A 21,999-nucleotide genomic window follows, 5' to 3' on the forward strand; every position below is an offset into this window, starting at 1 on the left:
GAGAGAATGGGCTGGGATGGAAATGGGAATGGGCTGGGATGAGATGGAAATGGGATTGGGGTGGAAATGGATGGGATGGGATTGGGATGGGATGGGATTGGGATCAGATGAGGCTGGGCCAGTTTTGGACTGGGAAGGGGCTTTGCCAACGGGCGGCGCAGGGCACCCCAGTGCTCGCAGTACGAACCTCAGCGTTCCCATATGGACCCCAATGCCCCCAGGACCTCCACTGCTCCCAATACCCTCAGCGCCCCCAGTAATCCCTGCACTCCCAATACCCCCAGTACGGCTCCCAGTACAGGCCCAGTGCTCCCAGTACAGCTCCCAGCGCTCCCAGTGCAGCTCCCAGTGCTCCCAGTACAGCTCCCAGCGCTCCCAGTGCAGCTCCCAGTGCTCCCACTACAGCTCCCAGCGCTCCCAGTGCAGCTCCCAGTGCTCCCACTACAGCTCCCAGCGCTCCCAGTGCAGCTCCCAGTGCTCCCAGAACGGCATCCGGTACTTGGCACCCCCCCCCCCGCCATGAATGGACCGCCCCCGCGCCCCCGCAGAAGCCTCATGGACCGCTCCTCCCTTCGCTCCGCCCCTTCCCTCCCGTGATTGGCTGCGGCCGCACTGTGGGCGGGCCCACCTAGCGGATCGATGACCTCACGCTGCGGCGTTTGACTGACAGCACCGGCGGCCAATGAGCGCGCGGGAGGCGGGGCGGGGCCGGGAGACGCCGCCGCCATTTTGTGAGCAGCGCGCGGCGGACGGGGCAGGTGGGGGCGGGGGGGGTGCCTGGGGGGGTTTCGGGACCGGGAACCGGGGCCGGGGGGGACACAAGGGCCAGGCCCGGCCACCGCCCCGCTGGGGCGCCCGCAGGCCGCGGGGGATGCGATCCGGGACGGTTTGCAGGAGATCTCGGGCCTGTGGAGGGGAGGGCTTTTGGGGGGGGGTCTCAGATCTGAGGAGTCTCAGGCCTGACCGGGGTCTGAGGCCTGGGGAGGACAAGAGGGGTTTGGGGGGGGGTCTCAGGCCTGGGGGATTTTGGGATTCGGGGCGTGGCTCTGCCCTCTGGGGGGTGCAGAGATTTTGGGGTGTTTGGGGGCTCTGCCCTGCAGGAAAAGGGGTGTCACAGACTTAGGTGGATTTTGGAGTTTCAGAGGTTTAAGGCGGTTTTTGGGGTGCCAGAGGTTTAAGGTGCGTTGTTTTTGGGGTGTTTGTGGGCACAGTGTAGGAGGGGGAGAGCAGAGCTTTGGGGTGTTTATTTTGGGGGGGTTTTGAGGTGTTTGAGGCTCCGCCCTGAAGGAGCAGAAGCAAAATTTGGAGGGGATTTGGGGTGTTTGGGGCTGTATCGTGTGAGAGAGGCCTCAGCACTTAGGGGCTACCACGAGGTTCAGAGTTTTTGAGGAGATTTGGGGTGTTTGGGGCTATGCCTTGAATGAGCAGAGGCAGAGTTTTGGGGTGTTTATTTGAGGAGATTTGGGGTCTTTGGGATTACAGCCCCAGGGACACACAGAGACGTTTGTGGGCTTTATTTGAGGGGTGTTTGGGGGTCCAGCCTTGAGCACAGAGTAGGTTTGGGGTATTTGAGGAGGATTTAGGGTGTTTGGGGGCACAGCCCCAGGGATTGGGGTGTTTCAGGGGTTTTGGGGGCACAACCCTGGGCACACGCACCGAGATTCAGGATGTTTATTTGGTGTTTTAGGGGGCGCAGCCCTAGAGGTTTGAGGAGGATTTAGGGTGTTTGAGGGCACACTCACAGAGGCTTGGGCTGTTTTTTGGGGGGGGGGGTCTGGGGGACACAGCCCTGGGCACCCAGAGAGAGGTTCAGGGTGATTTAGGGGTTTTGGGTACAGCCTTGGGCACACGCACAGAGGCTTTGACAGTTTTTTGGGGGGGTTTGGGGCTGTTTTTGAGCACAGCTTCGGGCACATTCACAGAAGCTCGAGCTGTTCTTTGGGGTGCACAGGTTTGGCCACAGTCACAGAACCTCGAGCTGTTTTTTGGGGCGTTTTGAGGGGCACAGCCTCGGGCACACAGAGGGAGATTCAGGGTGATTTAGGGGATTTTTGGACACACACACACAGAGGCTTGGGCTGTTTTTTGGGGGTTTTGAGGCTGTTTGTGAGCACAGCTGTGGGCACAGTCACAGAAGCTCAAGCTGTTTTTTGGGGGGCACAGCCTTGGGCACACACAGAGAGAGGCTCGAGCTGTTTCTTGGCAGGTTTTGGGGGGCACAGCCTCAGGCACACAGGGAGAGATTCAGGGTGACTCAGGGAATTCACACTCACAGAGGCTCGGGCTGTTCCTCGGGGTGTTGTGGGGTTGTGTGTGGGCTGTTCCTCAGGCTGTTCCTCAGGGGGTTTTGGGGTTGTGTGTGGGCTGTTCCTCGGGGTGTTGTGGGGTTGTGTGTGGGCTGTTCTTCAGGCTGTTGCTCGGGGGGTTTTGGGGTTGTGTGTGGGCTGTTCCTCAGGCTGTTCCTCAGGGGGTTTTGGGGTTGTGTGTGGGCTGTTCCTCGGGCTGTTTCTCGGGGAGGTTTTGGGGCTCACGGCGGCGCTGTCCGGCGCAGGCGGGTCGCGATGGTGAAGCTGTTCATCGGGAACCTGCCGCGGGAGGCGACGGAGCAGGAGATCCGCTCCCTGTTCGAGCAGTACGGGAAGGTGCTGGAGTGCGACATCATCAAGAACTACGGCTTCGTGCACATCGAGGACAAGACGGCGGCCGAGGACGCCATCCGCAACCTGCACCACCACAAGCTGCACGGCGTCTGCATCAATGTGGAGGCCAGCAAGAACAAGAGCAAGGCCTCCACCAAGCTGCACGTGGGCAACATCAGCCCCGCCTGCACCAACCTAGAGCTGCGCGCCAAGTTCGAGGAGTACGGCCCCGTCATCGAATGTGACATCGTCAAGGACTACGCCTTCGTGCACATGGAGCGGGCCGAGGATGCCGTGGAGGCCATCCGGGGGCTGGACAACACCGAGTTCCAAGGTGAGCCGTGGGGCTGGGTGGTGGGAGGGCTCCGGGGTCCATGGTGGATGCTCCCGCCGGCCCCGGCTCCGGGGTCGATCCCGGATGTGACCACGGCCGTCTCTGCGGGGCCGTGCAGCGCCCTCGGGGCTCTGGGGTTGGTGTCGGTTGGTGCCCGCTCCGCCGCAGCTCCCGGGGCCGCCCGCACGGCGCGGCCGGAGCGAGGGCTCGGGCTCGGGGGCTCTGGGCCGGGGAGGACGGGACTGACCCATCTCTGATTAACCAGCACGGCCGCCCCGCAGGAGGACCCCGACGGCGACGTCCTGTGCCGGGCCGGAGCAGCGGGTGACGCCAGGCTGCCGCCCGCCCTTGTAGCCTTGCCCAGCCTGGTAAGAGGGTGATGGAGGCGCCCGACCCCGCGCCCGGCGTCGCTCGGGCGCTCGACGGGGCCGAGCGGCCGGACTCGAGCCGCGGCGCTGGCGGCGGTGATGGCGAGCGCGTCTCCCGGCCGGGTGCTCAGGGCGGCGTCCGGCGCTTCACCCACGTGGCGGCGGGGCCGGACCGGGCGCTCCCGGGGCTCTACATGTCCCGCCGCCCCCATTCCGGGCCTTCCCCAAAAAACAGCGACCCAGCCGGGCTGGCACAGCTGCACCCAGAGCTGTCCCGGCCGCGTCCGCGCTTGGCTTTGCCTCGTGCCGTGCTCGGGCCAGGCCCCGTTCGCTCCGGGGCGTTTCCCGGTGTCACATCCCTCTCTCCGCCGCTCCGGCGTTTTCCGGCGCGAAGCTTTGCCGTCACACGGGGCCGGCAGTGCTGGCTCCGACCCCGGGCTGCCGGGGCTTTGCCGGGCTGGCCGGCGTGGCCGCGCTCGGCCGTGGCAGCACGTCCCGGTCAGCCGCTGTCCAGCGTCCATCTGGCGGCTCACGCTCGGTCCCGCGGCGGCTCCTCCCGCGCCGGTGGCTGCGGAGGGCTGGGGGGGGTGGCAGCCGGTGCCGTCCTGTCCCGCCGGTGCCCCGGCACGGCCGCACTGACCCTGCCTCTCGCGTCTCTCCCCAAGGCAAGCGGATGCGCGTGCAGCTGTCCACCAGCCGGCTGCGGACGGCGCCCGGGATGGGAGACAAGAGCGGCTGCTACCGCTGCGGGAAGGAGGGGCACTGGTCTAAGGAGTGCCCGGTCGATCGCCCGGGGCAAGTGGCGGACTTTGCCGAGGCCTATAACGAGCAGTACGGAGCCGTGCGCACTCCCTACACCGCGGGCTATGGGGAGACCGTGTATTACGATGAGGCCTACGGCGGGATGGCCGACTACTACAAGCGCTACCGCGTCCGCTCCTACGCCACGGCCTCGGCGTACGACGCCTACGCGGAGCAGACCATGGCCCAGTACTCCCAGTACGCCCAGTACTCCCAGGTCCAGTCCTCGGCCATGGCCGCCACCACGGCCATGGCCGGCCGCATCCCCACCACCTTAGACGCGTACGACCGAGCGCTGCTGCCCACCCCGGGCGCGGCGGCCGCCGTCGCCGCCGCCGCCGCCACCGCCGCGGCCGCCGCCGCGTCCTCCACGTATTACACCCGGGACAGGAGCCCCCTGCGCCGCACGGCCGCCGCGGCCAGCACCGTCGGAGAGGCGTACACGTACGAGCGTGGGCAGCTGTCGCCCGTCTCCTCGGTGGCCCGGGCGTCCCTCTACGACATGCAGCGCTTCGGGCGGGACCCGTACGCGGACCGGGCGCGATACTCCGCCTTTTGAGCCGGAGGTGAGCGCGTTGGCAGCTCTTGGCACTGCGGGGGGGCCCCGCTGCCGGTGGTCCCGGTTGTGCCAGTTGAGGTTGAGGCGGGTGACGGGTCCCGGTGACACGGACAGGCCCCGCGGGCGTTAAAGCCCGGCCACGGTGAGGAGGCGCCGCGGTGAGCGGAGCGGTGCCGGTGTCACTCTCGTGGTTGTAACTCACGTTCCTGCTGGGCCGGGCGCCGTCCCGGCACAGTCCCTGCGGGGTGGGGGGTTCCCGCAGAGCCCCCGGCCCGGGGGCAGCTCCTGCTCGCTCGGGCTGTGCCCTGGTCCCGGCGGGCCCAGGGTCCGAGGGGGCCGGAGCCCCGCCGCTGCTCCACATCAGGACTCTCTTGCTGCCAGGAAGCCGCAGCTCCCCAGGGCACCGGGGCTCGGCACGGTTCCGGATCGGCCCCGGGGGCGCCTGCGCCAACTCCTCTTTTCTCTTACAGGTAAGATTTGTGCGGCTGGACGTCGGGGTCCCGTCGCACGCCGACTCGGCGCCGCGCGTCTCGGGCCGCGCCGGGTGCCACCGCCGCCGCGTGCCGCTCCCGGGCCCGTTCCTTACGGACGCGCGGCTCGTCCTCAGCCCGGGCAGGATTAGCTCAGCCCCTCCCCCAGCTTCCCCCGCCCCCCTGGGCAGGATTTTGCTTTTCCAGGTAGTTTTGGGTCCCCACCCCAGGCTCAGGTGTGAGCGCGCAGCCGCAGCCGTCCCCCAGCGCCAGCTTTGCTTTGCTTCGCCGCCCCCTCGCTCCCCCGGAGCTCTTCCCGAGTCGTCGTTTTGCCTTTTTTGGTTTTTTTTTTTTCCTTTATTTTTTAAGAGGGTGGATAATCCAGTGGTAGGTTTTTAGCCCAACGCTGTAGCTGACCGGAGGCCGCCGCGCCGCGCCGGCGGGGGTGGAACCCCCCGAGTGATTTAGAGTCCCCCGACCCCACTTTCCGGTAAAATAAAACTCAAAATTTTTAACTAACGGCGCTGGCTCTGCCCACGGTTCTTTCTCTGCACTCACGTCCCCTCAGAACACGGCACGGAACCTTCTGGACTCCCCGGTGCTGCCTGTGCCCTGCCTGGCTCTGCCCATGCACACCGGAGCCCCCGGTGAGGGGCTGCTGCAAATGGGAACACCCCCAAAACCGTCCTTGAGCCCCCCAAAGGGGCACCCGGGGGTGACAGCGGAGCTTTAACCCCCAGCTCTTCCTCCTCCCATGGGCTGTCATTAACCTGCCCAGGGCTAATTAATCTGCAGACTGTCTTGTTTGTCCCCAGACTGGTACATTATGTCCCCAAAGTGGCTCGTTTGTCCCCAGATTGCTCCTGCCTCTCGGTGTTCATTAATTAAGGTCATTAAGCCCAGGCCACGCCTTTGGTGATGCTGCCAGTTCTGCCCTGCCAGCGCCGATCGGTGCCGGGGTCACTCGCGGGTGCTGCCATTGCCACACCTGGGGACTTGGGGCCAGGCCCAGGGGTGTGTGGCCACCCTGGGAAGGAGGGGACAAGCGCCAGATCCTCCTGCCTGGCTCTTTACGGCGGTGGTTAATGAGCCTTGGCCATCCCTCCTGTGGCACAGCCAGACTGGGCTGTGACCGGTTCCTGGGGAGAGGTGGGGACAGCAAGCGCCTCTCACGGTGGTGACAGTGGTACCTGACGTGGCACGCACCACCCCTCAAAACCAGCTTTTCTCACCCAAAACAAGCCCCGGCACAGGTCGGTGCCAGTGATCACACGTGGTGGTGTCGTGACAGGGCTGAGTCTGGCCCTTCCTGCTGCCAGCTGCTCATCCTCCAAATCCACTCCTCCGTGGTGGGAAAGCAGCTCCAGCATTGGCAGCACCGTCAGCCAGGGCTGGATGGTGTCCCCAGGGGTGTGAGTGGACCCCCAGGACTGGGAAAGAACCAGGCGGGAGGCGTCGGGAACCGGAGCAGACCCCAGCATTTATTTACAGTCATAAAAAACCCCCGGCACCGTGCCGGGCCTGATGCTGGAAATGGGGAATTCACCCAAAAAATGGGACAACTCGTGGTATAAAAGAGTCTGAGCCACGTGGCTGCAACCACTGGCGGTTTATGAACCGGCACCGAGCGCCAGCGGGGGATGAACCGTGCGGCCACCGCCAACCGTAACCGCGGAACCTTCTAAAAAACTCAAACAGCAAAACCAGAAAGAATCGGCTGAAAAAGAACCGTCCGTGCCCGAGTGGGGCCGTGGCCAGCTCAGAGGCGGCGCTGGTAGCCCGAGTGGATGCGGGCAGGGGGCAGGTAGTCGCTGTAGCCGCCCGAGTAGCGGGCGTACTCGGAGTGCGCGTCCGGCAGCCGGCGGTAGTCCAGCGGGGACTTGGTGGGCGAGCGGCGGTACGCCAGCGGAGAGTCCGCTAAGCGCCGGTAATCGGCCAGCTCGGACAGACGGCGCTCGGAGCCGTACCTGGGCGAGAGAAGAGAGGGGGATCAGCCAGGAGGGGACGGGGCTCGGATCCGCCGCGGCAGCACCGTGTCCCACCTAGGGACGCACCGTGATGGGCAAAGCCGGCGCAGGACGGGATCGGGTGCCACGGAGGCCCCGCTGTGTGCCACCACCTCCCCTCACCCGCACCAGGCCCCGTCCCCTCCCCGGGATCTGCGCGGCGCGAGCGGAGCCGTGGCGCCCACCGCGCCGGGCGATAGCGAGCCGCGCCGGTGCCACGCGGCGCCGGGCAAGCCGCGAGCGGTGCGCCGGAGCCCGGCGAGCAGCGGGAGGCGGGGGCGGGGGTCGGTGCCCCGCCCGGCACCGTACCTTTTAGCCAGAGAGGACGATTTTTTGTACGGGTCGTCGTAGGCGGCGCTGCGAGGCGGGGAGAGGCGGGTGCGCTCGTAGGGCGGTGCGGCGGCGGCCTGCGCCAGGCCCAGGTAGGAACCCGCCGGCTGCCCCAGCTGGCTCGGCCCGTCGTAGGCGCTGCCTGGCTGGGCTCGGTACGCGGCAGCCAGCGCGGCGGAGGACGGCTGCTGCGCCGGGTAGGAGGCCGCCATGGCGCCGGAGGCCTGCGCCCGGTACGCGGCCGTCAGCGGGGCAGAGGCCTGCGCCTTGTAGGAAGCGGCGGCGACGGCGGCCTGGCTGCCGTAGGACGCGGCCAACGAGGAACCTGTCTGCGCGCCATAGCCGGCGGGGAGCGCGGCGGCCGCGGGCTGGCTGCCGTACGACGCGGGCAGGCCCGTGGCGGGCTGGGCGCCGTACGAGGCCGAGTGGCCCACGGTGGGCTGGGCACCGTACGAGGTGGACAGCGCGGGTTGGGCACCATAGGAGGCAGAGTGGCCGGCCACAGGCTGGTAGGCAGCGGCGGCGTGACCTGCCACAGCCTGGGCGCTGTAAGAGCTGGCGTGCACCGCCACGGCCTGGGCGCTGTAGCCGGCAGACAGCACGGCACCGGGCTGGGCACTGTAGGAGCCAGCGTGGCCATCCATGGGCTGGGCGCCGTAGGAGCCTGCAGCCAGCTGGGTTCCGTAGGATGCCACGTGCACAGCCACGGCCTGGGTGCTGTAGGAGCCGGCGGAGCCGGCAGTGGGCTGGGCGCCGTAGGCGGCGATGGCAGGCTGGGCGCCGTAGCCGGCCGAGTAGCCCGAGGCGGGCTGGGTGCTGTAGGAGGAGGCCAGGGCAGCGGACTGGACGCCGTAGGAGCTGAGGGAGTTGGCGGCCGCAGGCTGGGCGCCGTACGCAGCGGCAGCGGCGGGCTGGGCGCCGTAGGAGCCGAGGGAGTTGGCGGCAGCGGGCTGAGCGCCCGCGGCGCCCAGGGAGCCGACCGAGGGCTGGGGGCGGTAGGCGCCGCCCAGCGAGGCCGAGGGCTGCACGCGGTAGGCGGCGGCCTGGCCCGTGGTGGGCTGCGGGCGGTACGCCACGCCCAGGGAGGCTGAGGGCTGGGCTCGGTACGTGGCCCCCAGCGAGGCCGAGGGCTGGGCGCGGTAGGCGGCCGGCTGCGCCGTCATGGGGAGCGACACCGCTGCGTAGCCAGCGCGGGTGGGCGAGCGCCGCAGCGGGCTGCGGTCCCTGCCAAAGTAGGAGGGGGAGGCGGGCCGGGGCTGCGCATCGAAGGTGTCGTACTTGGCGCCGAAGCGCTGCTGGTAATCGTACAGGGAGGGGGCGGCGGCGTAGCCGGCGCCCGTGGCCGAGGGGAAGGCGGCGTCGGCCGCCCGGCGCTGCTGGTCGAAGCCCTCGATCTTGGGCTGGAACTTCTCGCGGTACTCGAGGCCGATGCGCTTGGTCTTGTCGACGCCGAGGGCGGGCGGCGGCGCCTGGCCCGTGCCCTTCTTCTGCACGTTGGTGGAGAGCTCCACGTTCACCCGGCGCCCCTTCACCTCCTTCCCATTTAGGTTTTCGATGGCAACTTTAGCATCGGCTTCGTTCTCCATGTGCACAAAGGCATAGTCTGACAAAGCAGCAGAGAGAGCAGTGAGGGGAGAAAACACAACTCGTTACAGGAGCCGGCGCTAACGAGCCGTGCGGCAGCAGCGGGACAGGCGCGGGACGGGCGCTGCTGGCCCCGCTCGCTGGAGGAGACACGACCACCACCATCGGCTCTGCCCCGCGCTCGTTTGGTCACAGCCTCCCCCAGCCCACCCGGCTCTCTCCATGTCCCCCCAGGCTCTGCCTCCTGTGCCCCCTCCCAGCCCCTCCCTGGCACCTGGGGACCGAGGGCCCAGCCTGGGCTGGCAGTGCCAGCACCGTGGGCTCAGTGGGACGCCCTGGCAGTGAGCGGAGCAAAGCTGAGAGAACCGGCGCCAGCACAGAGAGCGGGACAGGGACAGAGGATGGGGGGAGAGGAAGAGGAGACAGAAAAAGACAAGGACAGAGAAGGGAACAGGGACTTCAGACAGAGAAGAACAGGAGGGAGAAGAGGGAAGGAGGGAGGGAAGGAAGGGCCTGAGCACCCCTCCAGTGAGTGCCCGGCCATGGCGAGGAGCCAGCGCCACACAGCACAACCATGTCTCAGCAGCACAGAGGCGTCTGAGGACCGCAAGGAGCAGGGAAGCAGGACCTGGTGGCAGCTCTGGTGGCCGCCTGTGGCTCTTGGCCCAGCAGGTTTGGGGGCTGGATGCCCCCATGGTGGTCAGGGGGTCACCCCCGTGGCATGACGGGTCCGGTGCCGGCACAGGGCAGGAGGGCAGCGACCCCGTGGTGTTTCCCTGCAGCACAGACCGAGACCACCGGAACCAGTGAGAACCCACCCAAGGGTGTGTGGTGTGCTGGGAGCATCACTGGCCAAACAAACCCATCCCAGACCTCTGAGCATCAGTGCCACGTCACCCTCTCCTTTGTCCCCCCAGTACCATCCCACCCCCTGGCTCCAAATCCACACGTCCCACTCTGGAAGCCCAAAGAGGGCATGTCCCCTCCATGTCACCCCCAGCCCTGCTGCCACCCCCTGGAGGTGGCCATGGCACCCCCAACCCCGAGGGGACGCGAGGCAGGTTCTGCCAGGCTGTGCTGGTGGCTGCGACCTGGGACGAGAGACCAGAGGAACAACGTCCCCCTCCTGTGGGCAGGGGCACGCGGGCACTGTGGGGACATCACCGGGACTCCAGGGCCGGGTGAGAAGGGACAGGATGACAGCAGGGTCAGGAGAGGGATGTGGAGTGACACTTGTCAGTCCATCAGTGTGACACAGGTGACAAATGAATTGGGGGAGCTGGGTGACCCCACCAGGCTGTGCTGGGGGTCCCCAGTGTGAAGCCATTGAACCCCTCAGGGGTTTCACGGGGTGTTCTGTGCATGTCCCAGCTCCATGGCTGAGCGTGTCTGTGGAGGCCAGACCGTGGCCTGGGGATGATTTAGTCACAGAGGTGGCAGCAGCTGGCAGGGGTCAGCCCCCCCAGGGCTGGGGGCGGTGATGGCACAGAACAAAGCTGCCAGGAAAGGAGTTATGGGGGTGTTCAGGAGTGTGGGGAGCCCACCTGGGCCACTTGAGGGAGGATGAGGAGGTTGGTTAGAGAAGGGATCATGTGGAGATTGAGGGGGCTGGGGAGCCCACACGGGCTCATGTGGCCCCACCTGGGGTTTGGGGAGACGATTACAGAGCACGAGGCCGGCTGGAGGAGGGTTATCGGAGGAGTTACGGGGTCAGGGGCACCCACAGGGGCTGGCACAGCCCAACCTTAGCCTGGGGGAGGCGATCGAAGACACGTGGTTGCCAGAGGGGGGGGTTAAGGGGTCTGGACCGCCCACACAGGCCCGCACCGCCCCGGCCGGGGCGGGCGGAGGCCATGGAGCCGGACATGGCTGGCAGAAGGGGGGTTACGGGAGCTCACTCGGGCTCGCACGGCCCCGCTCGGGGCAGGGGGGAGGCGGCAGGAATCCCCCCGCTCCACCAGCCCGGGCCGCGCTGGGGTCCGGGCGGGGGCGACGCCGCAGTCGGACGGAACTCGGGTGCCACGGATCACCCGGAGGCGCGGGCCGAGCTGGGCGGCGGGGGCCGCGCGGCCCCGGCGGCGGGTCCGGTACCTTTCACCACGTCGCACTCCACCACGGGGCCGTACTGCTGGAAGAGCGAGCGCAGCTCCCCGCTCGTGCACGCGGCCGACACATTCCCCACGAAGATCTTGCAGGTGTTGGTGGGCCGCGGCCGGGATGGCTCCACCACGATGCGGCGGCCGTGCAGTTGGTGCCCGTTGAGCTGCGAGATGGCGCGCGCGGCCGCCGCCTCGTCCCGCAGGTGCACGAAAGCGAACTGTTTCATGAGGGCGACGCCCAGCACCGGCCCCGCGGCGCCTGCGAACAGCTCGCTCAACTCCTCCGCCGTCGCCTCCTCGGGGACGTTGCCCACGAAGAGTTTGATGCCAGGACGCATCGCGGCGGGGATCGCTGAGGGGAGCGCGGCGGGGACAGAACCGGCAGCGGCGGCGGCGGCTTCAAAATGGCGGCGGTTCCTTAGGGTGGCGGGGGCGGTGCCGTGCGCAGCACGCCTGCGTGCCGTGCGCACCGCCCTCCTTCACCGCGCCTGCGTGCCGTGTGCACCGCGCGCGCGCGAGCCCCGCCCCCTGTTTTCCCGCCGTGTTAGCCCCGCCCACCTCCTCATTAAACCACGCCCCCTTAAAGGAGCCGCAGCGGCTGCAGAGCGAGGGGGTTCGAACACTTTATTCGGTCCCGGGGGGCTCCTAGAGGTGGGAGCTGGGGGTCTCCATGTCGGGCGTCTCCAGGAGAGCCCCACGGCTGCGGTCGCGCTCCTCCCAGAGGGTGACGCCATCGCAGGAACAGACGCGTTTGGGGTTCTGGAAGAGCCCGGCGGCGCGGGCCACCACACCACAGGCCAGCCTGGGGACACGGGAGGGTCAGGGGGGGTGACCCCACAAAGACCCCCCCCCCCCCAAAATACCCCCCCAAGTGCTCACCCCGGGCCTGAGTTGCCGGTGACACGAGACAGCGGGTGCGACCCCCGGCCCAGATCGTCCTCGCCCTCGGCCACCACCACGGAACGGCCGATGATGTCCCAGACCTGGGGAGGGGGATTTGGGGGGTCAGAACCCCATAGAGACCCCCCCCCAAATACAGGGACATACCCCCCCAGGAACCCCCCCAGACCCCAATTCCCACCTTCAGCTTTGAGTCCTCGATTCGGAACCGGGCCTGGCCCTCGGCATCTGCCCAGATGTTCCCCAGGTCCCCGGCATGCTGGGGGGGGCAGGGGGGGTCAGGATCCCCCCAAAACTCACAGAGCAGCCCCCAACCCCACAGAGACCCCCCAAATGCCCTCACTGCACCACAAAAACCTCCAAAAATCCCACAATGACCCCCCCCCAAACCTCTCACTGCCCCCTAGCCCCTCCCAGATCCCCCAGAATCCTCCCAAAGACCCCTCAAATTCCCTCACTGCCCCCCAAACCCCTCCAAGACCACCCCAAATACTTCAGAGACCCCCCAAATTCCCCCCCACACCCACAAACCCCCCCCAGAATTCTCCCAGAGATCCCCCAAATCCCCTCACTGCCCTGCAAACCCCTCTAAGACCACCCCAAATCCTCCAGAGACCCCCTCAAATGCCCTCATTGCCCCCTCAAACCCCTCCTAGACCACCCCAAATCTCCCAGAATCCTCCCAAAGACCCCCTAAATCCCCTCACTGCCCCCCCCAAACCCCCCCAATCCCCCCCGACCCCCAGCTCACCCTGTGCTGGTCCTGGGGTCCCCCATGGATCTCCCCGTCAGGGTTGAAGTGGCCCCCACAGCTGATTTTGGGGGGGTTGGATGGGATATGGGGGTGAAATTGGGGGTCCCCATCCCCTGAACCCCCCCTACGCCCCCTCCCATCCCTCTCACCTGTTAGAGGCGTCCGAGAGGTCCCCGAATTCGTGGATGTGGAGCCCGTGGGGGCCTGGGGGGAGCCCGGACACGGCCCCGTCCACGAGGCAGCGCTCGGGGGAGAGCTGCAGGAACCGGAGCAGCCCCCGGACCCCCCCGGGACCCCCCAGCGCCGCCACTGCCGCCCACCCGGGGGGAGCTGGGGGGGGGGGGGGGACACGGCAGGGTCAGGCACCCCCAAAACCCCCCCAGTACAAAAATCACCTCAGGGAGCTCAAAATGTCCCCCCAAAAGTGACTCTAAACCCCAGGCAGGGACAGCAAAACCCGTCCAGGAGGAGTTAAATCCACCCAGGACACCCCCAAAACCCCCCTGTGACCCCCCAAAAACCCCCACAGGACCACCCACACCCACTGTGAGCCCCGCAAATCCTCCTGGACGCCCCCAAACCCTCCCCAAGACCATCCCAGTTCCCCCAAACCCCACTGTGGTCCCCCAAAACCCCTTGTGACCCCCAAAAACCCGAATATAACCCCCCTAAACTCCTCTGTGAGCCCCCTAAACCCCTCTATGAGCCCCCAAACCCTTCCAGAACCCCCCAAAACCCCTCTCACCCTCAGAGGAGCCCCCCCAAAGCCTCAAGCACAACCCCCAAACCCCCAAATCCCTGATTGTGCTGGTCACAGCAGCACCCAAACCCCCTCAGGACACCCCCAAACCCCATCAGGACCCCCCCAAACCTCCTCAGGACCCCCCAAAACCCCGACTGACCCTCGGAGGAGCCCCCCATGCCCTTGAGCACGGCCCTGCGCCCCGAATTCTCCAGCAGCTCCCGCACGCGCTCGGCCGCCGCCGTGGTCTCCACCAGCACCGACTGCTCCTGGAGCCGCAGCTCCAGCAGCTTCACCTCTGGGGGGACACAGAGGGGCTCTGGGGGGTCCCCCAAAACCTTTGGGGGGGGTCCCCGGGGTTTGGGGGTCTGGGGGAAAGGTCGGGGGTCTCACCTGGAGCCGCCTCCAGCGCTGCCCGCACGGCATCGGCACAGCCCTGGCAGCTCATCTGCACATCAAACTCCAGCTGAGGGGGGGAAACGGGGGGGTTTGCACCGCAAAATTGGGGGGGAAGGGGGAAAACGGGGTGAAAATGAGAGGGGGAGTGTCAGCACCTCAAAAATGGGGGGGTGAAAAGGGAGGTGGAGCCACAAAAGTGGAGGGAAAAGGAGCCCTGAACCCGCACGGCTGCCAGGGAAGGGCTCTGAGATGATGTGGAAGGGATTGTGCACCTCGAAAAGTTGTTCCGGAGGCTCTGAACTCCCAAACCCGTCCTGCCAGGGGGTCCTGCACCCCTAAAAGTGTTTCTCGTGGGCTCCCGAACCCCGAAACCCCCTCTGGGAGGGGTCCTGCAACTCCAGAACTGCCACGGATGAGGCTCTGAACCCCCGAATTCCCCCGGAGAGGGGGTCCTGCACCCCCAAAAGTGCTTCTCAGGCCCTCCTGAACCTCCAGACCCCCCTCGCCAGGGCTCCTGCACCCCAAAAGCGCCGTGGGAGGGATTCGGCACCCCCAGATCTGCCCAAACCGGAGCGTTTCACCCCCAAACCGCCCGGCCTCCGTTCGCCCAGCCCTCGAACCCGTCCGCCCGCCCTTCCCCCACCCCCCGAGCCCCTCCGCGCCCCCGGTCCCGACCCCCCGGCCCGTCCCGGGGGTCCCGACCCGGCAGCTGCTCCCGCCGGCCTCCGGTGACGCCATGGCCGCGGACTCCGACCCCGGAACTGCTCTCGCGTCACTGCGGCACCACGGACCCGTTCTGGCACCGGACCGGATACGGCCGAACTATGAGGGAAGGGTTTAGAGGTTGCGCCACTTCCGGCGTTCTGTCGCCATGGCAACAGCGCGGGGTTCGGAATGGGCCCGACGGGGTTTTGGGGGGTTATGAAGGGTTTGGGGGGGATTTTGGGGCTCCGGAAGGGTTTTGGTGGCTCAGGAGGGTTCTGGGAAGGCGGCAGTGGGAATGGCAGCTTCCTGTGGGGTGCAGGGGGGTTTTGGGGGGGGGAAATTTGGGTTTTTCTGTGGGGGGATGGGGGCTGCAGGGGTCAGGGGGCTCATCCCACCCATGGGCACACAGCAAGGACCCCCAAAATTCCCTTGGGGGGTCCTCAAAATGACCAGCACTTTACCCCCCCGACCCCCCCCAAAAACGCTGTCAAGCAATAGTTGGAAAAAAATCATTTATTTGTCCCAAAATGAGCACGGACATGGTTAAAGGATGAAATCTGGGGATCATGGGGGTGGAAATAGGACACCCCCAAAATGATGGACCCACCTACCAGGGGTTAGAGCCCCTCCAGAGGCCCAAAGCCCCCCAAAACCAGATATCAGCCCCTCCCAGAGACCCAGAGCCCCCCAAATAAGGGGTCAGAAGCCCCCAATTAGAGGTCAGCACCCCCCAAAGTGCTCAGAGCCCCCCAAATCATGGCTCAGGACCCCCCAAATCAGGGCTCAGCACCCCCAAATGAGGGCTCAAGACACCCCTAGGACCCCAAACCCCCCTCACAGCCCCTCAGCCCATCCCCTCCCTGACCTGCTGCACCACCCTGGCCCTCACCGCCCGCCCCTCTCGAGCCCCCGGCCCCGGGGGCGGCGGCGGCTGCGGGGGGGGCTCGGGGTGGCCGGGGGCGGGCGGGAGCCCCTCGGGGGGCTCCAGGGGGACGCGGCGGCGCAGGGCGATGTTGTGCAGGATGCAGCAGGCCAGGAAGATCTGGCAGACCTTGGGGGGGCTGTACTGGAGCCCCCCGCCCGCCAGGCAGCGGAAGCGGCGGCGCAGCAGCCCCAGCGTGCGGCGCAGCGGGGCCAGAGTGCGCGAGTGCAGCGCGTTGTAGCGCAGCTCGGCCGCGCCCCGCGGGCCCGCGATGGGTGTCAACAGCCACGGCTTCAGCGGGTACGAGCCGTCACCTGCGTGGAGAGGGGCAGAGACACACCTGAGTTGCACCTGGAGCGGTGGGGATACACCTGAGTGACACCCACAGAACCAGGGACACACCTGAGTGACACCCAGGGCACCAGGGGCGCGCTCCTGGAGCACCAGGGACACACCTGAGTGACACCCACAGAAGCAGGGACACACCTCAGTGACACCTGGAGCATCAGGGGTACCCCTAAACCAAGCCCAGAGCACCAGGCACCCACCTGAGTTACATCTGGAGCACCAGGGACATCCCTAAACAAACCCCAGGGCACCAGGGACACACCTGAGCCACACCCACAGAACCAGGGACACACCTGAGTGACACCGGGAGTGGTGGGGACACACCTGTGTTACACCCACAGCATCGGGGACACACCTGAGTGACGCCCACAGAACCAGGGATACACCTGATCCCCAGGACCCCTCCCCCAGCCCCCCATTTCCCATCCCAACCCCCCCTCACCCAACAACAACCACCCCATTTCCCATCCCAAACCCTCTCCCCCAGCACCCAGACCCTCTCCTTCCATCCTAGACCCCCTCCTTCCATGAGCCATGATCTTTGGGATCCCCCCACCCTGGAACACCCCAAAAACCCCCCAAACCCCCTCCCCCATCCCTCACCTCCCCATTTCCCACCCCAAACCCCCCTCACCCAGCAGCCAGACCCCCTCGGGCCTGCTGCCCTCCATCAGGCGCGCCAGGGCCGAGTTCTCCAGCACGGTGGCGTTGGCGCACGAGCCGGGGAACTTGGCCACCACGTTGGTGATGTGGCCCTGGCGGTCGCACACCACCTGCATGTTGATGGAGTGGAAGTTGGCGGCGTTCCGGAACAGGGGCTCGTTATCGGCCGGTGCCCTCAGCGCCACGTGCATGGCGCCCACCAAGCCCAGAACCCCGGGCAGCGCCGGGGCGTCCCCGGGAGGCGCGGGCGGCGGGGGGAAGGCGATGTAGCGGCCCGCCCGCCGCTGCAAGGCCGCCAGGAACTGCGCCAGGCAGTTGGACATGGCCGACTGGCTGATGCCCGTGCTGAGGCGCGACGCCGTCTGGAAGGAGCCCGAGGCCAGGAAGGCCAAGGCCGAGGTGACTTTGACGGCCACGGGCAGAGCGTGGCTGCGGCCCGTGAGGCTCTGAAGGTCGGCACCGAGCTCCCGGCACAGCGCCGCGATGGCCGCACGGTCCAGGCGGCAGCGCCGCAGCGCCTGCTCGTCGCTCAGCTCCAGGAAGGAGCAGCGCACCCGGTAAATGCGTTGGGCTGGGTACGGGCGGCGGCGGCGGCGGCCGCGGCGGGGGATCGGGGATGGGGGAGCAGCGGAGGGAGCGGGGAGGGAGATCCGGGTGGGTGCGGGGTGCCGGTCGTGAGCGCGGCACTGATCGCGGGACCGTTCGTGGAGTTCATCCCTGTCCCGTTCGTGGGGTTCATCCCGCTCCCGGTGCTGCTCCCGGTCCCTGTCACAGCCCTGCTCCCGGTCTCTGTCACAGTCCTGCTCCCGATCTCTGTCACAGTCCTGCTCTCGGTCGCAGTCCTGTTCCTCGTCGCTGTCCCGGTTCCGTTCCCGGTGCCGGTGCCGGAGCCGCCGCAGCAGCAGCACCGCGTGGGACATGGCGGGGGCGGGGCTACGGTGGAAGGGGCGTGGTTAGTGCTGGAGGGGCGGAGCCACACCCGGCCGGTCCCGGTGGCCGCGACACCCCGGTGAGAGCGGGCGGTGGCTGTTTCTGAACGGGTCGATGCCGCTTGGGGCGGTCAGCCCCGATCCTGGTCCCGGTGCCGATAGATCCCGATGGGAGCGGTTGGTCCCGGTCTGTCCCAGTCGGTCCCGGTGCCGGTGGGGGCAGTTGGTCGCTGTCCCTGTCCCCGTACCGGTGGATCTCGATGCCGGTACGGGCGGACTGTTCGTGTCCCGGTGCCGGTCCCTGTTCCTGTCGGTCCCGGTTCCCCGGCTCGGTCCCTGTTCCTGTCGGTCTCGGTTCCCACGGTTCGGTCCCGGTTCCCCGGCCTCGGTCCCGGTTTCCCGGCTCGGTCCCGGTTCCCCGGCCTCGGTCCCGGTTCCTGCCGGTCCCGGTTCCCCGGCTCGATCCCAGTTCGGCGGCGCTGCCAGGCCACGCCCCTCTCCCGCGCTCTGATTGGTCAGCACTGCTTTCACGTGCCCTAAAAGCCCCGCCTCCCCCCCTCACTTCCGGCGCGCCGCCGCTCCCCATTGGCCGCCGCGAGGGAGGGAGCGCTTTGTGCCAGACGCTGTTTGGGCCGCCGCTGGGCGGGGCCTCTTAGTGACTCGACCAATCGAGTTGCACCGTTCCGCCGCTCTCGGCCAATCAGCGCGCAAGGTGGGCGTGGCTCCACGTAAGGCGGCTACCGCCATTTTGTTGCCGTCATCGAGTACCGGGTGAGGGGGGGTGCGGTGAGACTCGGGGGGCCCCGGGGTGGGCACGGGTGGGACCGGGAGGGGCTGGGGAGGAGCTGCGAGGGACCCCGGCCCTGCTGTCTATGGGGGAGCATAGCACGGGGTCCCGTGGCCTCGGGAAGGCGCCTAGGAAGGGGCTCAGACCTGGGACGGGAGCGGGATGAGGTTCCGGGGGGGACCCGGGTCCCCCTCCATGGGCTGGGTGCTCACGGAGCACACCCGGGGCTGAGACTCCGCTCGAGACCTTGAAGGTCTCCCGGCTCATTGTGGGGTGCCCGGGCCTGGGGGTCTCTCCTGAGAGAGTCTCTGCTTCAGGGTGCCCTGGGGGTGAGGGGGGTCCCATCGAGAATCAGCCGGAGGAGAATCCATGAAAGGTGGAGGGAACCTTCCCCTTCCCCCTCCCCGGAGCGGCTCCGACCTCTCAGCGGGACCGGGGGTTTTGCGGGTAGGGTCTCACCGAGCTCCCCTTCCCTGGCACCCCTCAGGCGGGTCGCGATGGTGAAGCTGTTCATCGGGAACCTGCCGCGGGAGGCGACGGAGCAGGAGATCCGCTCCCTGTTCGAGCAGTACGGGAAGGTGCTGGAGTGCGACATCATCAAGAACTACGGCTTCGTGCACATCGAGGACAAGACGGCGGCCGAGGACGCCATCCGCAACCTGCACCACCACAAGCTGCACGGTGTCTGCATCAATGTGGAGGCCAGCAAGAACAAGAGCAAGGCCTCCACCAAGCTGCACGTGGGCAACATCAGCCCCGCCTGCACCAACCTAGAGCTGCGCGCCAAGTTCGAGGAGTACGGCCCCGTCATCGAATGTGACATCGTCAAGGACTACGCCTTCGTGCACATGGAGCGGGCCGAGGATGCCGTGGAGGCCATCCGGGGGCTGGACAACACCGAGTTCCAAGGTGAGCCGTGGGGCTGGGGGCACGGGGAGGTTCTGGTCCAGGAGGATTTTGGCTGATTTTTGGTGTTACCGGCCCCACTCTGTGGTTGGTGCTGCGTTTGGGGCCTCTTCTCATCCTGGAGTGCTGGAATTTGGATCTGGGGATGGTGCCAGGTGCTGTCCCTGTGCCCTCGTCCGGTGTCAGGGCTGGGGACACCGTGATGGCTTCATGTTGGGGCAGAGTGGCTCCACAGCGCTGGAGTTTGTTGGAATTCTGGGGGATTTACCCCAAACTGTTAGGTCAGGGTGAGTTCCATCTCTGGGGCCACCTCATGGGATTGGTGGTGTCCCTTTGCTGCTGGAATTTGGGGGCAAACAGGGCTGTGAGCCAGCGCTGTGTCCCACTGTCTCCTGTTGTCCCATTGGCTCCCGTTGTCCCATTGGCTCCTGTTGTCCCCAAGTCCTTCCTGGAACCGCAGGGACCCCCCCTTGTCTGCGGGGGCTGGTGCCCACCCTGGTGGCTCCTGTCACCCCCCACCCTCATCGGTGCCAGGGGTGGCTCTCGGGGGTCCCCATGGCTGCTGCCACCTCTTGGGGGTCCCACGGTGCTGGTGCCATTTCTGGGAGTCCCATGGACCACCAGCCCCAGCCCACCACGGTCTCAGATGTTCTGATCCTCGATATCATTTAATCTTGGTGCAATAATTAAATAACTGAATTACAAAACAATGGCTGGAGTTTGTGCCTCTGACAGGGACCCCAAACAAAGCAGCTCCTGGGCTTTCATCTCCTCAGTCTGCGCGCAGGAAGGTTTGGAGGTTGTCACCTCCTCCATGTCCCCACATGTCCCTCACAGGGCTGAGCACAAAGTCTGGGGGTTATCACCTCCTGTCATGTCCCCAAATGTCCCTCACAGGGCTGGGCCACAGGTGGCTCTTAGGGGTCCCCAAGGGGTGGTGGTGGTTCTGGGGAACCCCACAGTGCTGGGGTGATTCTGGGCACGGCCAACGGTGCCAGGGTAACACTGAGGGGACCCATACAGATTGCCAGTGCCAGGGATGGTCCTTGGGGACCCTGCAGTGCGGTGCCAGCCCTGTGTGACCCCACAGTGCCAGAGGAGAGGGCGGCTCTGGGGGTCCCCCCGGCCTTGTGCCAGTGCTGGGATCAATTCTGGGGGACCCCATGGCCCAGTGTCGGTGTCGAGGTGACTCTGGGGGATCCTGTGGCCCAATGCCTGTGACAGTGGGGGATCCCATGGCCCGATGTCACTGTCTGGGTGGCTCCAGGGAAGCCACAGCCCCATGGCCGGGGCTCCGGGTCAGGCTGGGCGCGGTGCCCGGGGGTGACACCGGGTCTCCCTCTCCCCAAGGCAAGCGGATGCGCGTGCAGCTGTCCACCAGCCGGCTGCGGACGGCGCCCGGGATGGGAGACAAGAGCGGCTGCTACCGCTGCGGGAAGGAGGGGCACTGGTCTAAGGAGTGCCCGGTCGATCGCCCGGGGCAAGTGGCGGACTTTGCCGAGGCCTATAACGAGCAGTACGGAGCCGTGCGCACTCCCTACACCGCGGGCTATGGGGAGACCGTGTATTACGATGAGGCCTACGGCGGGATGGCCGACTACTACAAGCGCTACCGCGTCCGCTCCTACGCCACGGCCTCGGCGTACGACGCCTACGCGGAGCAGACCATGGCCCAGTACTCCCAGTACGCCCAGTACTCCCAGGTCCAGTCCTCGGCCATGGCCGCCACCACGGCCATGGCCGGCCGCATCCCCACCACCTTAGACGCGTACGACCGAGCGCTGCTGCCCACCCCGGGCGCGGCGGCCGCCGTCGCCGCCGCCGCCGCCACCGCCGCGGCCGCCGCCGCGTCCTCCACGTATTACACCCGGGACAGGAGCCCCCTGCGCCGCACGGCCGCCGCGGCCAGCACCGTCGGAGAGGCGTACACGTACGAGCGTGGGCAGCTGTCGCCCGTCTCCTCGGTGGCCCGGGCGTCCCTCTACGACCTGCAGCGCTTCGAGCGGGATCCCTACGGGGAGAGGGCGCGATACTCCGCCTTTTGAGGTGAGCGCCGGGGGCTCGGCCCTGCCGGGCGTCTCCGTGCTGCCAGCGCCTGGTAACGGCCTTTCCTCTCCCCCAGGATCGCTGCGGACCCCCCGGGACTCGCCGCCATTGCCGTGGCTCTGCAGCCCCCGGATGTCGCCGCCGCGCCAGGTCAGACGTGTCCCGGGTCGCCGCTGCCGCCGCGTCCCCTCCCTGTCACCGGGACCCCCCGTCCCCGCCGGAGCCGCCAGAGCCGCCACGTCCCAGCGCCCGCGTGTCCCCGAGTGTCCCCGGTGTCCCCAGGTCTCCCTGAGTGTCCCCGTGTCCCCCATGTCCCCTCACCTCTCTGCTCTCTTCCAGGTGCGGTGGCCTCGGATGGAGCCGTGTCCCCCCCGCCTGAGCCCCCCCTTTTTGTACGGAGCTTCCCCAGGGTCCCCCCCGCCACCCTGCCCGGGCGGGGACACCCCCGGCCTCACCCGCCCCTTTTCCAGCAAAATAAACATTTTCACCGATTTCTGTCACCGATTGCTTTCTGTCACTGAATTTCCGTGCCTGGGCCGGGCCTGGCGTGGGGGGCGGAGTCTGACGTGGGCGAGGCCGGTTCTGTCCAATCAGAGCGCAGCGCCATCGGGCATTTTTGAAATCCCGCGCGAAATATGCAAATAAGCTCCGTTCGCGAACGGGCGGAGTGAATGCAAATCGAGGGCGCGAGCGGCCAATCATTGCCGT

General features: G+C 67.1%; 5 protein-coding genes across 12 annotated transcripts; 2 read left to right on the plus strand and 3 right to left on the minus strand.

The window, feature by feature from the left end:
- The first annotated feature begins 679 nt into the window (after nucleotides 1–679).
- LOC136570038 (RNA-binding protein 4B-like) lies at nucleotides 680–5,690 on the plus strand. 4 transcript variants are annotated; one of them, XM_066570468.1, is made up of 4 exons: nucleotides 680–758; nucleotides 2,552–2,973; nucleotides 4,007–4,708; nucleotides 5,172–5,690. In XM_066570468.1, the coding sequence occupies exons 2-3, from the start codon at nucleotides 2,562–2,564 to the stop codon at nucleotides 4,699–4,701; spliced, it is 1,107 nt and encodes a 368-aa protein (XP_066426565.1). In that variant the 5' UTR covers nucleotides 680–758; nucleotides 2,552–2,561; the 3' UTR covers nucleotides 4,702–4,708; nucleotides 5,172–5,690. The 4 variants fall into 4 exon arrangements, with proteins under 4 accessions (XP_066426565.1, XP_066426567.1, XP_066426568.1 ...); XM_066570470.1 differs by lacking the exon at nucleotides 5,172–5,690 and adding an exon at nucleotides 3,239–3,341 and having other exon boundaries at nucleotides 4,007–4,118; XM_066570471.1 differs by lacking the exon at nucleotides 5,172–5,690 and adding an exon at nucleotides 3,255–3,341 and having other exon boundaries at nucleotides 4,007–4,118.
- A 941-nt stretch (nucleotides 5,691–6,631) lies between these two features.
- Nucleotides 6,632–11,605, minus strand: LOC136569980 (RNA-binding protein 14-like). 2 transcript variants are annotated; one of them, XM_066570376.1, is made up of 3 exons: nucleotides 11,183–11,605; nucleotides 7,487–9,110; nucleotides 6,632–7,138 (listed from the first exon to the last, which is right to left on the minus strand). In XM_066570376.1, the coding sequence occupies exons 1-3, from the start codon at nucleotides 11,526–11,528 to the stop codon at nucleotides 6,931–6,933; spliced, it is 2,178 nt and encodes a 725-aa protein (XP_066426473.1). In that variant the 5' UTR covers nucleotides 11,529–11,605; the 3' UTR covers nucleotides 6,632–6,930. The 2 variants fall into 2 exon arrangements, with proteins under 2 accessions (XP_066426473.1, XP_066426474.1); XM_066570377.1 differs by lacking the exon at nucleotides 7,487–9,110 and having other exon boundaries at nucleotides 6,970–7,138.
- Nucleotides 11,606–11,797: 192 nt separating this feature from the next.
- On the minus strand, nucleotides 11,798–14,770 carry CCS (copper chaperone for superoxide dismutase). Of its 3 annotated transcripts, XM_066570521.1 has the most exons (9): nucleotides 14,688–14,715; nucleotides 14,258–14,374; nucleotides 13,980–14,052; nucleotides 13,747–13,884; nucleotides 12,994–13,174; nucleotides 12,842–12,902; nucleotides 12,272–12,349; nucleotides 12,070–12,173; nucleotides 11,798–11,992 (listed from the first exon to the last, which is right to left on the minus strand). In XM_066570521.1, the coding sequence occupies exons 3-9, from the start codon at nucleotides 14,032–14,034 to the stop codon at nucleotides 11,836–11,838; spliced, it is 774 nt and encodes a 257-aa protein (XP_066426618.1). In that variant the 5' UTR covers nucleotides 14,035–14,052; nucleotides 14,258–14,374; nucleotides 14,688–14,715; the 3' UTR covers nucleotides 11,798–11,835. The 3 variants fall into 3 exon arrangements, with proteins under 3 accessions (XP_066426618.1, XP_066426616.1, XP_066426617.1); XM_066570519.1 differs by lacking the exon at nucleotides 14,258–14,374 and having other exon boundaries at nucleotides 14,688–14,770; XM_066570520.1 differs by lacking the exon at nucleotides 14,688–14,715 and having other exon boundaries at nucleotides 14,258–14,574.
- Nucleotides 14,771–15,534: 764 nt separating this feature from the next.
- On the minus strand, nucleotides 15,535–18,063 carry LOC136569871 (putative nuclease HARBI1). Its single transcript, XM_066570224.1, has 2 exons — nucleotides 16,595–18,063; nucleotides 15,535–15,926 (listed from the first exon to the last, which is right to left on the minus strand). The coding sequence occupies exons 1-2, from the start codon at nucleotides 17,541–17,543 to the stop codon at nucleotides 15,535–15,537; spliced, it is 1,341 nt and encodes a 446-aa protein (XP_066426321.1). The 5' UTR covers nucleotides 17,544–18,063.
- Nucleotides 18,064–18,275: 212 nt separating this feature from the next.
- LOC136570039 (RNA-binding protein 4B-like) lies at nucleotides 18,276–21,791 on the plus strand. 2 transcript variants are annotated; one of them, XR_010785499.1, is made up of 5 exons: nucleotides 18,276–18,323; nucleotides 18,827–19,248; nucleotides 20,596–21,291; nucleotides 21,368–21,441; nucleotides 21,631–21,791. XR_010785499.1 is itself a non-coding variant. In XM_066570472.1 (4 exons), exons 2-3 carry the CDS (start codon nucleotides 18,837–18,839, stop codon nucleotides 21,288–21,290), a joined length of 1,107 nt encoding a protein of 368 aa, XP_066426569.1. In that variant the 5' UTR covers nucleotides 18,276–18,323; nucleotides 18,827–18,836; the 3' UTR covers nucleotide 21,291; nucleotides 21,368–21,791. The 2 variants fall into 2 exon arrangements, 1 of the variants encoding a protein (XP_066426569.1); XM_066570472.1 differs by having other exon boundaries at nucleotides 21,368–21,791.
- Nucleotides 21,792–21,999: the final 208 nt, after the last annotated feature.

This window comes from Molothrus aeneus, unplaced genomic scaffold (genome assembly GCF_037042795.1).
Source record: "Molothrus aeneus isolate 106 unplaced genomic scaffold, BPBGC_Maene_1.0 scaffold_30, whole genome shotgun sequence".
NCBI lineage: Eukaryota > Metazoa > Chordata > Aves > Passeriformes > Icteridae > Molothrus > Molothrus aeneus.

What these genes read in the sequence shown, in the direction of transcription:
- LOC136570038 (XM_066570468.1), top strand. Translation starts at nt 2,562, where the DNA reads ATGGTGAAGCTGTTCATCGGGAACCTGCCGCGGGAGGCGACGGAGCAG. An exon ending in GGACAACACCGAGTTCCAAG is followed by an intron (nt 2,974 to 4,006) that starts GTGAGCCGTGGG and finishes TCTCTCCCCAAG; the next exon opens with GCAAGCGGATGCGCGTGCAG.
- LOC136569980 (XM_066570376.1), bottom strand. Translation starts at nt 11,528, where the DNA reads ATGCGTCCTGGCATCAAACTCTTCGTGGGCAACGTCCCCGAGGAGGCG. An exon ending in GGAGTGCGACGTGGTGAAAG is followed by an intron (nt 9,111 to 11,182) that starts GTACCGGACCCG and finishes CTGCTTTGTCAG; the next exon opens with ACTATGCCTTTGTGCACATG. An exon ending in TCGTCCTCTCTGGCTAAAAG is followed by an intron (nt 7,139 to 7,486) that starts GTACGGTGCCGG and finishes TCTCTCGCCCAG; the next exon opens with GTACGGCTCCGAGCGCCGTC.
- CCS (XM_066570519.1), bottom strand. Translation starts at nt 14,723, where the DNA reads ATGGCGTCACCGGAGGCCGGCGGGAGCAGCTGCCGG. An exon ending in CTCTCGGACGCCTCTAACAG is followed by an intron (nt 12,903 to 12,993) that starts GTGAGAGGGATG and finishes CCCCAAAATCAG; the next exon opens with CTGTGGGGGCCACTTCAACC. An exon ending in ACCGGCAACTCAGGCCCGGG is followed by an intron (nt 11,993 to 12,069) that starts GTGAGCACTTGG and finishes CCGTGTCCCCAG; the next exon opens with GCTGGCCTGTGGTGTGGTGG.
- LOC136569871 (XM_066570224.1), bottom strand. Translation starts at nt 17,543, where the DNA reads ATGTCCCACGCGGTGCTGCTGCTGCGGCGGCTCCGGCACCGGCACCGG. An exon ending in CGAGGGGGTCTGGCTGCTGG is followed by an intron (nt 15,927 to 16,594) that starts GTGAGGGGGGTT and finishes CTCTCCACGCAG; the next exon opens with GTGACGGCTCGTACCCGCTG.
- LOC136570039 (XM_066570472.1), top strand. Translation starts at nt 18,837, where the DNA reads ATGGTGAAGCTGTTCATCGGGAACCTGCCGCGGGAGGCGACGGAGCAG. An exon ending in GGACAACACCGAGTTCCAAG is followed by an intron (nt 19,249 to 20,595) that starts GTGAGCCGTGGG and finishes CCTCTCCCCAAG; the next exon opens with GCAAGCGGATGCGCGTGCAG.